Source organism: Acinonyx jubatus, chromosome A2 (assembly GCF_027475565.1).
Source record: "Acinonyx jubatus isolate Ajub_Pintada_27869175 chromosome A2, VMU_Ajub_asm_v1.0, whole genome shotgun sequence".
In the NCBI taxonomy this organism is placed as follows: domain Eukaryota; kingdom Metazoa; phylum Chordata; class Mammalia; order Carnivora; family Felidae; genus Acinonyx; species Acinonyx jubatus.
This window is the reverse complement of record NC_069383.1, coordinates 53,948,574-53,963,737: the sequence shown is the minus strand read 5'-3', so window position 1 is coordinate 53,963,737 and position 15,164 is coordinate 53,948,574. Positions and strand designations below refer to the sequence as shown.

Genomic DNA, 15,164 nt, shown 5'->3' with positions numbered 1-15,164 from the left:
AGGCAGTGCCTATGCTCTCACCTCTCATTGTCCCTTGTCACTCAGAACTGCCACTTCTGGGTGACAAGAGCCTGAAAAAGCATCTTCCGGTCTTTACCTTTTCCCATATAAAGACAAGGTCTTTTCATGGATGTGTGACAACAGGTAGCTTCATCCATCAGGTACTCTGCAAAGCCAATACTACTGCCCACATGGACTGAGGGAAAGGGCAGTTTATCAAGAAAGAAGCGCCTTGGGAGACTTTATTAGCTTAGGCTAAATTCTTCTGAGGTAACAGCCCCAAATACCAGTGGCTTCTAATGATGATGTTCCGCGTCCTTCCCAAGTTGGAGACTCAGGTGGATGGAAACACCTTTTCCCGGAACATTGTAGGCCTTGTGGCAGAAGTGACATGCCAGTACCCGCTCCCTTGTAAAGCTTTAGTTTACAAGCTGCACAGGTCACTTCTCCCCATTTTTCATTGGACGCAGCAGGACATTTGACCACTCCTGAGTTCAACATGGTGAGATATACAATCCTCTTGCGGGAAGGGATTAATTACCACATGCCAAAAACCAGGCTTGACATCAATGAGCAGGATGTGTGATCCTCCCATAAGAAGGGGTAGAGATTTTGAACAATGACGTGGTCTAGTTTTTCCACTTTCTCAGAACATCAGTATTACCCTGTGCTTTACCATCCCGCCCGCACCTTTTGTGGGGTCAGGGCCTCCCTTTGAGACCTAGAGCACTGCCGCCAGGGCCGTGAGCTTCCCTCAGTATCTGGGCTGATAAGGCAGAGTTGCTGATCCCAGTCAAGTATGGTGGGGGGGCGGGGAGGACAGAATCGGAGAATCCTGATGTGATTTCCTCCCCAGGGTCCTTGGGTTCTCCAACGGCTCAGGGGCAGCACAAGTGATTCAGAGCTTCAGCGGCTGCCTGGGAATCCCTTCACCTGCCTGTAGCTCTCTCGGTGAGCAAATGAGTTCCACACAGTGAGAACATGCTGCCAGACATAGGCTATGGAGCCCACGAACATCACAGACACAGCAAGAAGCTATGAGGCATCAACAGTATCTTTAACATAATCTTATATTTGGAAAAGCAGTTTAAAAAAAAAACACTTGAAAATACAAGATAAGGTAACAGTGACTTATAGAAGTGTTCACCTTATATTGCTTGGCCATTTTTTACATATAAATTATTGCTTACTAGCTTCGATAAATACACAGCACAGTCCTATATACAGAAGCAGAAAGCGTGACATGGGAGAAAGAAAATACTGTTAATGGCAATTCTGGTAATTCCACAAATGTTTCATATTCACCAGCTCTTATAAATGGTGGAAAACTACGAAGTGTAGTCCCTGAGAAGTTAGGTAGACACCCTGATTGTGGGTTTTCTATCTTCTAATTGTTAACGCAAGCTGACAATGTCACAGCAGTCCTAATTAATGATACATTAAAAGGCAAGAGTCCTTGCTTCAGGGCATCAATTTCATCCCAGTATTTAATAACCGTGTAATACGAATACAATAAATAGGCTATGCAAATAAATATTCCTCTGCTAAAAAACGTTTAGTATATACAGCTTTGCTTTATACAGTAGTACATTTTCATCTAACTTTTTGGCAATTTTTAAAAACTTTTCTTCCCCCTACTACTTTTAAGCACAATGGCCCACTCATTAATGAGCGGGCTGAAATTTTAAGGACATGTCTTTGAAGCATTTAAAAAGAACGCCATGTTAGATAACTGCAGTGGACCTGATCTTCCCCCTTTTAATGTTTCTGTCTAGTTTCTTGAGCAGCTTGGATCAGCTGTGCCATTTCAGAACACGAGGTTTGAGATCTGCGATGTGACAGCCATAATGAGCCAAAGGGGCTGGGACTGGGGCAGCGGTGAAGCCCAGCTCCGGGGATCAGAAATCACCAACCCCTCTTCCCTGCAACTGTCTCTCCCTACCCAGAGGCTAGCCTACAGGATGCAACTCCTTCTGCCTGCCAACTGGGACGGCTGGCTTTTTCCTTTATCCTCATTATTCTGAATTCAATGCACGCTCCACCCAACTTGCCTGTGGATATGGGTCTAGGGAAATGCATTAATCTAAACAGAATTAATGATACTAAAATAAAGTGAACGTGGGTCATAATACTTAGCACTGTAACCATTTGGCAATTGTACAGATGATAACAAAAAGTGAACTTAAAACACTGTAGCCTTTGGAGCATCTGGAAATATGTATGAAAAAAATTTTCAGGAAGGTTGCAGTTTTGCCCACAAAACTGGTCCTGTGCTACCTTGTAAGCAGGGCCGGTTTGCTGGGATGCGGACGAATCCATGAGCCCACAGGACTGCCTGAGGGTGGTGCCGTAGCAGAAAGGACCCACTGAGAAGTACTGGGGCACCACTTGCTGGGGAAGTTGGCAGATTAGAGATTTTCAGAGTGAATGGAGATTTTATGGAATTGCAACACTCTAAGAGCAGGAAAGGAGCTTCGACATCTTGGTCCACCCTTCTAGCCAGAAGAAAATCTATTTCAAAGAGGCCTTGGCGAATGTTTGGAAAGGGAATCCCTATTCACAGGGAGCCTCACGGCCAGACGGCTCAGCTTTGTTCAGGAAAGTTTCATGCGGAGCTAAAGCCATTCCCAGTTCTGTCTTCAATTCTTGAGTTCCTGATTTACATCTTCACAGGGCTTCTGAAACTTTTGAGTTGCTGACGCTTGGGAAATCTCTGAAGACGGTTGTTAAATTTCACAAAGATTTGGAGATTCTGACATTCGGGAGACAGGAATGAAAAAGCAAATGTAAACTAAACCAAACCCTCCCTTCCCTTTGCTGCCCTGAGAGCCACATGGCCATGGCTGGAGGAGACTGGGCGAGCCCCACATTGTCCCTGGCTTGTTTCTACCCACGACACGTGGACTACTGACTACACCATCAGAATGAGTTTAAACGTGATGTACGTGTGGATTCATTTGGTTGTGTACATATTTGGATTGGGATCTAAGCAGCAGGTGCTATGTTGAAATAGTTCTCCACTGAAAATTAGTCCTCGAGAGGTCATGTTCTGGTTGGAGTAATGGAGATCTCCTGTGAACAGACACTTAAATTGTAAAACGTGGAGACAATGTCAAAATGGCCTTACATGATTAGACTGACCAAATGATCCTCCCCAGCACAGAGAAAAGGTGAGAACATGGGCTTGTGCTGTACGCCCATGCTGTCCCCAATAATTGCCAAGGGGAGAGCTTCTCCAGTGTTTGATCAGCCATGAGACGAACCGGTTTTTCCTAGTGCTGATGGCTCTGGTCTCCTCCAGTGGGTCTCTGTCCATTCCCAGTAGCCTGGAGCTTTTCTTTGAGTGGACCATCCCCGGATGGTCCCTTTCTGTAAAACTCTGTTAGTTTTCAGGATTGAAGTTTACACGTGCTGGGACAGACCAAATCTCTTTGAAAGTCCTACCCAAAATTTCCTCCACATGGTACCTTCCAGCACTCTCTCAAGCTCTGTGTGGTTCGCGAGCTCAGGAAACAGCACTGCTAACAGGGTATCAGAAAGCATTGGATACCCACAGTAATAAGGTGTTAATGGGCCAGAAGGAAGCAGTTCTGTGCAGACACCCGAGAGATGAACAGGCAGGAGAGAACTCACACGTGTAGAAGATGAATGGACTGAATTCATGAAGGAGGGCCCTTGTATTTCAGCAATGCCCACAGGCTTTTTTTGTTCATTTTAAGCTCAGGGGAAATTCTCTAACCAGTTCTTGAGAATAGCATGAGGTTTTCTCTACTGTAGGAGCCCCCGTCTCTAAAAATGGGAATAAAAAGTAGACTTGAAGACTCTGAGACTCTGGGGGAAAAAAGACAAATTACAGAAGAGCTCTGGGCCTTGATTAGGAGTGGACTACAGGACTTTGAAGTGTCCAACATAATCAGACATTTGGGTATTTTGGGGGTTCTTGGCATTTGCTGAGAGATAGGCAGTCACTACTAAATACCTTGCTCTTCTCTAGGGAGTGCTAAGTGCTTCACACACCAAATCCCACTTCACCTCCCTGTGTTGGCTGTTACCGTTCTCTGCTGTGGGCAAAGGAGCCTGCTGGAGGATGCCAAACACTAGGGCATCGCCAGGCACAAGAATGTAGACATCTGGGACTCTGTTCCCTTGATAAACAGTTACTGAGTGCCTATAATCTATCAGGCGCTGTGCTTTTTCAAAAATCGTATTGTTCCCATAAGAAATGCGAATCTTCTTGCACACGTAAAGAAAATCTCCAGAAACTGAGCAACGAGTCCACTTCTTAAAGATTACTATTTTTCCTTACTGGTAAAGCAACATACTCTAACTGGCCTATAGCTGCAAATCGGTTGTGCAGAAATGAATTTCACCTGCAAGCCTACATTGATAACTGATTGTGGATGCAAAGAAATGCATGCCTTGACATTTCCCTTTTGGAAATCAGAGCATGGATGCCAGCTGCAGTCCTAATTTCCTAGACACAAGTGGCTTTTGGTGATGTCACAGTTTGTACTGACAGCGGCCACTCCTTCTCCCTGGAAATCTAGAGATGCCATCACTGTCTTTAGGTGTTCAGATGAGCTGCTTCTTTGACAGCCTATAAACAGTAATCTGACACCAGGCAACATAAAACTCCCGTTTCGTGCACACTCGTACTGAAATATTGGGTCACTGTAGGACAAGACACGCTCTCGTCTTGACGCGGGCACATCTCAAGTTGAAAACTGGGTTGGATCAACAATGCAGTCATAAGAAACCAGACTTCTCCATTTCAAGAATGCTTCTGATGCTTTCTTTGCCTTCTCATTCTGAGAGCAGCTAGGAGAGGCCTCTCCCCATGTCTGGTGGCTGACATCAGCTTCCTGAACACGCTTTGCTGGGCTTTCCGGTGGGTGTCTTAGGATATACTGATAAAACTCAGCAACTTCTTTTCTCACAGGAAAGCAATGTGCTCAGCACTGACATTCCCATAGCTCAAAGTGCTGCAAGTTACAGGGGAGGCGAGGCGGTGGGCTGCTGGGGCTCACACCCGAGGCTCGATCCTGTGTGACAACTCAAACAGGGCCTGCTGGCTGTCAATGACATACAGGTGGTTAACGTAGGATTTTAACTCATGGTGTTCCTTTGGAGACATGTCACCTCCTGGTTTTTGGAAGAAAAAAGTCTCATGAGAGCAGAAATGCTACTTCTTTCTCTCTTTTTTTTAAGTATACGATTTTTTTCAGGCATAGAATTTAGTGATTCGTCACTTATGTATAAGACCCAGTGCTCATCCCAACCAGCGTCCTCCCTAATGCCGTTCGCCCCTTTAGCCCTTCCCCCCCGCCCCCAACATCCCACCAGCCACCCTCAGTTTGTTCTCTGTATTTAAGAGTCTTTTATGGTTTGTTTCCCTCTCTGTTTCTATCTTATTTGTGCAGAAGTGCTATTTCTGAATACCAGTGACATCTCTCATTAAGGCTTAGAGTAAATCTAGCAGGGGGATTCTTATTAGTCAGCATCCCAGAGAGGGGATCTTTATCCTAACAGTGGAGATACTTCTCCAGCTCAGACCAGGGCCTCAGGTCAGGTCATTAGACTACAAAGGTATTTGTTGTATTAACATTTATATCACATTTATTACCTAATGTTATCATCTAGTATTTAGTGACTGTGTTAGTATCCCCCCACTACAGAGTGGGAAACAGCACAGACACACAGCAAGGGAGTGGCAGAACAGGTCCGGCGGCCAGACTATGTGATTCCTGAGTCCATGTCTGAGGTCCCATGTCACAGCAACTGCCATTTAAATAGCTTTCACTGGCTCTTATATCTCAGTCTGGAATTGTCAGAAACCACTGCTAATCTGGTCAGTGCACAGACAAAATGGTTTGTGTTTAGAATTTGTATAATTCTTTGGTGTCCTTAGTTTTTGAAAAAGTAAAAAAATTAAGGAAGCATTTGAATGAACAGATATCACAGAACTGAACTTAAGGTATACTTAACAGGCAAACAAGTTCCAGAAGCATGTGGCTGGGCTAACATCTACCCAGCAAAGGACAAGGCAAGGTGGTTTTCCACTCCCAAATCCAGGGTGGTTACAAAACTGAAGGGCCACATGAAGCTTTTAGTGCCCTGTGAACACACATGTGCCATGCTGGTGACAAGTCTAATAAGGAGCCTGATAAAGTAGCCTGGACAATGGGGCAAGCCCACTTCCCATAGGCAAAAACAAACACAATCCAAAAAAAATCCCCCCAAACCTCAAGGCACTGGGAGCCTGGCTAAACTGCTATAGAGGGACAATGTCAATGTGAGAGATGGTGACGTCACATCCCCTTGCTTCACGGAATTTCGGATGGGAACAGCAGGGTTCAGCTTGAGTAGAGGGGACCAAAGGAAGCTAAGCATTTCAATGCAGCAATTTCTTCTCTTGGTGAAATCCATTTTTTCCTCCTCTGTGACAAATGTGTTTTATAACTTAAGGCTTGCATGTCATGGGTGGCTTGTAATTCTTAGGTTTCATAGCAAATAAGGCTTCCTGGTTTCAAAAGGCAAAAATACCAGGAATTTAAGTTTTTACCATCCCACTTGTTTGGAAGTGACCAAAAAGTTTTATTATTCTAGAACACCTTCTCTGTAAGACACTGAGAGACTGCTTTTGGCTTAGTAAATATTGGTTTCGAAAACATAATCATACAAAGATAATTTTTTTGTTAATTTTTTAACCTTAAGAAGATGGCAGAATGAGTGGTCCCAACCATGACAAGTGACACCTGCATGGCACTTCCAAATTAAAAAAAAAAAATGTATATATATATATATATATATGTGTGTGTATATATATATATATATATATATATATATACACACACACACACACACACACATATACACACATATGTATGTTTTAATGTTTATTTTTGAGAGAGTGAGCAAGCGAGCAAGGGAGGGGCAGAGAGAGAGAGGGAGACACAGAATCTGAAACAGGCTCCAGGCTCAGAGCTGTCAGCACAGAGTCTGACGCAGAGCTTGAACCCATGAACCACAAGATCATGACATGAGCAGAAGTTGGATGCTTAACGGACTGAGCCACCCAGGGGCCCCTTTTTATATTTTATTTTAGAGAGAGACAGCATGAGTGGGATAGAAGCAGAGGGCAAGGGAGAGAGAATCTCAAGCAGGCTCCATGCTCTGCACAGAGCCCGATGCAGGCCCTGATCCCACAAACCTGGGATCATGACCTGTGCTGAAATCAACAGTCAGACATTCAACCAACTGAGCCACCCAGACTCCCCAGAACTTCATAATTTTTAAGTGGCTTGATTAACATTATCTTATTTTATCCCAAATGCTGACATTGGTTTACTATTCCTATATAAGCTGTCAAAATGGATTTCACTAATTTCACTAATAGAACACAAAGAGTTATGCTTTGTGCTACGAGGACTTACTCTCTAGTGATGAGAGGTTCAAGACAGTGTTAAGGCCACCAGGCCAGTATAACCTTCCTGTCTACACTTGCAGAGTCTCCTGGTCAGTGAGACCAATATCTTAGAATCGGGTGAGTGTGCATAAATACTTGGGAAGCAAAGGTGGATGAGAGAAATATGAACCCAATACTCAGGAGCATTATGCTTGCACATCTGAATGAATCTCCGTGACAATATTATAACTGTTTCTACTATAAGCGCAGTGTACTTGTGTTCCCAATGGAGAAATACATAAGCACATATCAGGTGGTAGTAAGTGATGTAAATATTTAAAACCTTAGGTCCTGGGATGCCTGCGTGGTTCAGTTGGTTGAGTGTCTGATTCTTGATTTTGGCTCAGGTCATGATCTCATGGTTCTTGAGACTGAGCCACTCACAGGGCTCTGCTCTGATGACATGGAACCTGCTTGGGATTCTCTGTCCCTCCCTTGTTCATGCTCTCCCTCTCTCTCTCTCTCAAAATAAATAAACATTAAAAAAAAAAAACCTTAGGTCCTGTATTTATAACTCTCCCTTTCAAGCACAACCTTTGTAATTCATACAGAAGTTCCGTTGCTCTGTAGGGGACAATACTGCCAGCCAAAACTAGCCAAACAGAAAAAACTTTCTTAAGAATATGCACTAATCCTTAGGGAGTAGGACTTTGATCTTTGTACTTTATACATACTTCCGTATTGTTGAAAAAATTATTTTACAAGGAGGATATATAAAGCAAGTTTTATTTAGTGGTCAGCTTTGATTGATTTATAATTACTGAACTCAACTTTCTATTTTTTTTTTTCTTTACTGCCCTTTATATCTATAGAATCTGCACAAGGCAAAGAAAAGAGTATGGGTCAGGAAGTCAGGCAGGCTTGGTCTGAATAATGGCTGAATGGGTTAACTCTCTGAGTCTCAGTTTTCCGCTCTGCACCACAGGGTTAATGATCTCCATGCACCAGGCACCAATACTGGTATCAGGATGCCACTGCCCGTGTGAATGCTCCTTGGACTCAATAAAGCTGATTTCCTTCCTTCCTGCAATGTTTTAATGCTATTTAAACATGGTGTAAATTATGCCTGAGGTTTAAAAAGGAACAAATATTCCTACTTATGTTAATCTCAGCAGGGAATCCACAAAAGTGCTCAGAAAAATACCTATTCAGTGAAAGGCAGCTCCGGACAGGAAGTTTTTGTTGGAGAGGAGTAAAGATTCTGGAAGGCTGCTTCAGGCACTTTTACAAACCATATTCCAATTCCAGGAAGGCTCTAAGCAAGAAGTTTAGGGACAGGGTCACCCCTGATAAACCCACTGGTAATTCTGAGCCAAGGGGCAAGCAAACAGACTTTCAGGCTCAGGGGTGTGGGGGCGGGGGGCTCTGCTCATCGCAAGTGACTCTGTACAGTGTAAACTTGCTGCCAAGAGAGGATAAAAAAAAACGCCATATCTTGTTTTCCTTTGCATCCCAAATATGCAGTGAAGCTAAGAAAGAATATAGTAAATGCATATAAAACTATAATCTGTTTCAGTTTCTTACCCCCAAATACTTGTGATAAGGTCACAGTCTGTACCAATGTAGGGTGAATTTACATTCCCTGGCCAACTTCAATTACTCACCAAACTGGTTAGTCCTGCAGTGCCTCAGGGTCCGGACAGTGTCTGCAATCATATGCTGGAAGGCAGAGCAGAAAATGTATGGGTGGAAGGGTCATTTAGGGTGTTTCTGAAGTATGCCTACTGGGATGAAAGCAGAGTGCACCCTTGGGTGCAAACGGAATCGCTGCATTTGGAACTGGACTTGACTTCAACTGAGAATACTGAGCTTGGATTACAAAAGGATATTCAGTCTTCATCTGTCAAAACAGTGCCCCCAAACCTGGCTGCACACATTCTAACTGGGTTTCCTCATGCCACGGGGTCTAACAGCCCACCGTTTACACACCGTAAAGAGGTACGGCATTCCCACCCCATCTGCCTGTCCAAACCTGCTTAGGCTTTTCCCTTCCAGGGATGTTTTGCCTGCTCTCGGTGAAGCCTTTCTGAGATTTCCCTTCTGAACTTGGGAGGCTCCCTTGTACAGTACGCACTGGCCTCGTGTGGTTGGCGCTGCTCTGGATCTTTGCGCCTCTTCCAGGCTGGGTGCCATTAGAGGGCTCCGCATGCCCAGCATCTGCCATATGTCACACAGTGATTCCGGTACTTGCTGAATACAGATAGGAACTCTGGTGGCATCAAAGACTCAAGTATGCAAATCGCGACAGGAAATGACACAGTCACAAAAGGCAAACATTTTCTAAAACGCCAATATCTTTAAAGAGACCGTTTTTGGTTTGGTTTATATTCTCTCCTACGGTCTTCAGGATTCTGCTTTAATTTGTTTCTTCGAAGTTCTCACTGATCTCTAGGCAAAAGTCTTCTTAGCTTACAGCTGCCTTTGACAAGATCCTATTAGCTCACACTTGGGTACCTTCAAGAGTCTTCTAGCTCTATCATTTCTAGTTTCCCGTGACGAAGAAGAAAGACAGCATTTAGGACAACACCATTTTCCACTCCTGTTTCTCCCCTACTGTTGCCAGAATCATCTCCAACCACTGCTGCCATTGTGTTATAGTCCTCTGGAAAATCCACGTCGACTTTCTAATTTGTTTCATATCAAAATCCAAACATCGCCCAACTATTCAAGAAATCAACATTATTCATTATCTGCTCCTCCAAACTTCCCCAAATGTGTCAACATCTTTCACATCCCACATGTACACACCAGTCAAAGGCTCATCCATACACAGCAAGCCCTCAGTGAATTATTGCTACAAGAATAATTTTGGCGTGAAAAAAAATTTTTTCACTTAAAATCTGTCAGAACTATAGAAACTTTATTTGAATGTGACCTACTTATTAAATTGTTCTCAACTGTATTTCCAATGTATTTCTATTCAATAGTGGAAAATTAAATAGGACAGTGATTATAGCAGGACCTCACGTTGCATTTGTAAAGGAAATGAGACGTGACTCATGTCTGTGAAAGTATTGTTATGTTTCCTTCCCCAAATGTTACCACTACTCCCAGGGCAGCTCTCTCGTTCTAAGCTATGGCGTCACACAGATTTCTATCCTCTGCCATTTAGGCAGCTCACGGGAGCCTTGAGCTGATGCAGGGTTGAGGGCTGAGTGTGGCAGTGAAACCTGAATCCTCCCCATCTTCAGGTTTTCTGAAGGGGGGGGGGAAATGTGGTAAAGGATGAGGCTCTCAACACTGAGGAGTAAAGAGAAGAAAAAGAGAAAGCATTTGTTTCTTCATTATTTAATAGTTCGCGACTGAAACGTTTAGAGCTGCTGAGACAGCAGAGGGAACAATAGAAATCTTATTAGACCCAATGAGTGCTTCTGGGCCTTCGTGTCATCTGACTTAATGTGTCGGCCTGTATCAGCCAGATAAAGAGAATACACTGAATGATTTGCTAGCTAGCTTAAGCTAATATCCATCATGAGGCATTGGCTTCTCCCAAGTTAATTCAGTTAGGTTCTATTGGTTCATTATTGTGAAAGATGATCCTGTTTTAGCTTAAGTGAAACTCTGTCCCTTGCTAAGAAACATTCCTTGAAAACGCTGACTTTATTAGGAAATTCAGTCTCATTCTCCAGCATCCAAGTATAATGTAGGGCTATGTACATTGTATAATAGGTTTTTGTCCTTTGAAAAAATTTGAACTCACCCTGTCTTCTCTGTGCAAGGAGGGGGTCAGCAGTAGGTGTGCTCCATACTCAGAGCCATCTACTGTGTGAGGACCAGGAACTCGCTCATGTTACAGAACCTGATCTGTCTAGAAATGGTGGGCTAGCCGGCGTCTGATGGATGTATGTGGGTGTTATGGCCCGCTGTGTACATGCATAACTGCATTTAGCTTCTAGTTGTCTTTTTTTAATAAAGTTCTCTTTGGGAATTTATAATTTAAAAGAGAATATTATTACTTATTTATGCCATGTTATTTCCTTAAGGCATCTTAAAGGATTAGGGGGTACAGTTATTGACACTAAAAGAAGTACTATTTGTTAGACTACGTTTTGCTCCCAGAGGTTAATCCGAATTTTTTTTTTTTTTTTTTTGAGAGTGAGAGAGAGCCTATGTGTGTGCACCAGCAGGGAAGGGCGGGAAGGGGGAAGAGGAGAGAGAGAGAATCTTAAGCAGGCTCCACACCACCCAGTGTGAAGCCCAATTCAGGGTTCCATCTCATGACCCTGGGATCACGACCTGAGTCCCAATCAAGAGTCAGATGCTTAACTGACTGAGCCACCCAGGTGCCTCAGTCTGAAGTCCTGACACATCTGAAAGCAAGACCCTAGACAACATTAGCTGTTATCCAAAGGCATCCAGGGGATTGTTGGAGAAAGTAGCAGAAGCCCAGAAATGCTGGTCAGAATGAGAGACAGGGATGTGGGGATCTTTCCATGGCTTTTTCCTATTTGTGCCTTTATCGAGTCTTTCTCTGACTTCAGTAGCACTATCAGAGGGGCAGTAACACAAGGAACTTGACCAAACCACTGGCTCACCTGGGGGAGAAGGTCAACTGCTGGCCTGCTCTTAACAACAGACAACAGTCAGCTTTATAACGAGCACAACTGTTCTCCCGTGTTCCGTCTAAGTTAGTCAGAGGGTAACTCACTAGACCTTTGTGCTGAATTCTACTCAGAGTGACACCCCTCCTCCCGCATCTCCACACATGCTCTCCAAAGCTTGTTAGGCACTCTTAACCAGATGTGCTGGCTGGGATTTGAAGTAGATATTGACCAAAGGCTTCATCTGCCTGAAATCATTTCATTAATATCCAACACTGGAGATTAACCTACATAAAGTCTAGAATGTTAGTGCCTATAGTCTTTGGTTGCAAGCAGGTACCCTGGGATCTTCAGAACATGACACAGTGAGGGGCACCTGCCTGGGTGGCTCAGTCAGTTGAGCGTCTGATTTTGGCTCAGGTCATGATTCGTGGTTTGTGAGTTGGAATCCCACATCAGGTTCTGTGCTGACAGCTCAGAGCCTGGAGCCTGCTTCAGATTCTGTGTCTCCCTCTCTCTGCCCCGTCCCAGCTCACACTTGGTCTCTGTCTCAAAAATAAATAAACATTAAAAAAAATTACAATTATCTTTAAAAAAATAGAACATGACACAGCGATACAGAATAAGTCTCTAAAGAGTACGTACAAAAAAACCTCACTCTGAATATCTACTTCTGGCTGTGCTGGTTTGACTGTAGCATCTAAAATAACTGAGCTCTGGAAAGCCTGCTTGGCTCAGTCAGTTGAGTGTCTGACTCTTGGTTTTGGCTCAGGTCAGGTCATGATCTCACAGTTTTGTGAGCTCCAGCCCCGTGTCAGGCTCTGTGCTGGCAGCACAGAGCCTGTTTAGGATTCTCTCTCTCCCACTCTCTCTGCCCCTCCCCTGCTTGTGCTGTCTCTGTCTCTCTCAAAATAAATAAATAAACTTAAAACTGTTTTAAATAACTGAGCTCTGGTTCCAAAGCACTTAGCACAGGGGGATTTAAAGAGTATAGGCACATCCACTTTAAAAACAACTTAACCAGATGTGCTGGCCAGGATTTGAAGTCAAATCAGTCATTCTCAACTGATTAAAATAGAGCTACGGCAGGATATCCCAAGACGTCTCTCTCCCAGATTCTAGGTGCCTGGATTTTCAAGTGGCACAGCGGAGTCCTCTGTCACCTCACCCCATGTGTGGTGAGTTAACCTGACGATTACAGCCGGGCACTTATGAGGCAAAGGTCGGATGCCACACCCCGCTCGGACTCATCAGTTTGTACCGTTCTTTGGTCATGGTCTGCAACCCCCGCCTCACTCAACCTTCTCTCACATGCCTGACCCAGTCTCACAGGGAACCGGGGGTCAGTTCCTGAAAGAGTTCATACAAATCCATTACCATTACTGAGAAGGTCACTCAAAGGTCAGGATCTACGGACAGGGGTCACTGGTATCATCTTTAACCGTGAAGGACAGTCTAATCTATGACACTCAAGTTCATTTGGGGACAGATCCATTCTTGCAGTCCACGGGGCCTCTCTGGAGCACTCCTCGTTTACACTTGCTCAGTTCTCCCCAGCAGCTCCCCCTCTGCCCTAGGCCAGTCCGAAAGGCTAGGAGGAGCTCACTACAGGAGGAAGTACCTGGGAAGGTCTTAGAAATACTTAAGGAAGGGGAATTTCAGTAACTCGTAAGGGAGGACTGATTGGGAACCTTTCACTTGAGAGCAGGGAGTGCACTCTGTCTGAGCTGCTGTCTCCACAGTCCACTGTGCTTCACAGGTGGACAGAGGGGTGGTGCTTCCTCTCAGGCACAGCCTGCGAATTCCACCTTCGCATCCAGTGGGGAGCACTGAAGATGAACGCATCTCCCCAGAAGCAGAGCTTTTTCCTGGGTCCTGGAAGCAGTATACACTGAGACGCAGAGCGATGCCTTTCAAGCAGTAAAGCTTAACCTCCTGAGTGTGAACTCTTAGTGACAGAACCTTACAGGTTTTATTTCCGGTTTAGTAACACACACACAACCACTGATATTAATTGAATGAAGTCCCATTTTCAAAAATAAAAAGCAGACTTTCATAGTTGGTCCTCAAAACCTTGCTAGCACACTTATTTTTCACTGGAATACATTTTATCGACAATGCTGAACGTGCAGCAAATAGGCTCCTGGAAACCACCGTGTATTCAGAGGAGAAAAATACTTAAACCATTTGTCTCTTAGAACAAGAAGGAAAAGCATGCACTTTCCTGACAGTGGGAAAAGGGAGAAATAATGAAATGTACGTACCAGTTTTTCAAAATTGACAAGATTATCCAAAAATGTTTTATTTCCTTCATGAATAAATGTTACATCTGAAAATTAAAAACAAAAAGACATATGTGCCATTAGGAATGGATCATGAGTCAGGGCTAAGGAGGTCCAGAGGCAATGCAACTTATTAATTTTTCTTAAACATCATGCATTACTCCATGCATTTGACAAGGCAACTTGAACCTGAATCTGTATGGTATTCGATGCGAAAAGGCATAATTTATAAGTGAGGGGGAGGAGAGAATATTATAACATTAATGCAGTTATATATTTTGCACTTCAACGTGCTTGATAGAAGCTAACACTATTCTATAACTTAACCAGTCCATTATGTTTTTTTGACCAGAACACTGAGCAGCAAAGAAATAAATACCCAGAAACAAAGGAATTTTCGTATTTATGTGTTTACTTTTTAACAATCCCTGGCAAAGTGTATGTGGCCTGCTTTATCTACATTAGAAGATTTAGATTTAGATGTTAAAATGTAGATTTTTCGGTCTCAAAGCCAGTGCCTGATTGTGTATCAGAAATGAGGAAAGGGATGGGTTAGAAAATGGCAGTTTCTGGCCCTACTCAATGGGTGGAAAGCATCACTGATGAAAAGAACATACGGAAATTAGGATGAAGGTACATTTTCAGAGGAAGGGAAAGTTACATTTGGTTTGAGCCTCACCTGCACGGGAAGTGACAGAAGACACTCAAAGAAAAGCCTCCTTTTGGTTGCAAAAAACCTGAATGCCTCCTCCAGAGAAAGGGATTTGGGAATTAGTTACAATAAAGACAGCAGCTGAAGCTCAGTGAGTGGATGACTCAGAAACTCAGATCAGAGGGTCAAAGACAGAGCACTAGGGAATCTTCACAGATAAGAAT

At 43.8% G+C, this 15,164-nt stretch overlaps 1 protein-coding gene across 4 annotated transcripts in view; it reads right to left on the bottom strand.

Moving 5' to 3' along the window:
* Positions 1-1,051: 1,051 nt before the first annotated feature.
* RAPGEF5 (Rap guanine nucleotide exchange factor 5) overlaps positions 1,052-15,164 on the bottom strand; it is a 224,282-nt gene continuing 210,169 nt past the window's right edge. For all 4 annotated transcript variants that reach the window (XM_027075113.2, XM_027075114.2, XM_053218311.1 and 1 more), the window contains 3 exons: positions 14,271-14,335; positions 9,070-9,124; positions 1,052-5,142 (listed from right to left, as the gene is read on the bottom strand). In XM_027075113.2, the coding sequence (XP_026930914.2) occupies positions 5,024-5,142; positions 9,070-9,124; positions 14,271-14,335 (239 nt within the window). In that variant the 3' untranslated portion in view covers positions 1,052-5,023. The remainder of the gene's footprint in view (positions 5,143-9,069; positions 9,125-14,270; positions 14,336-15,164) is intronic.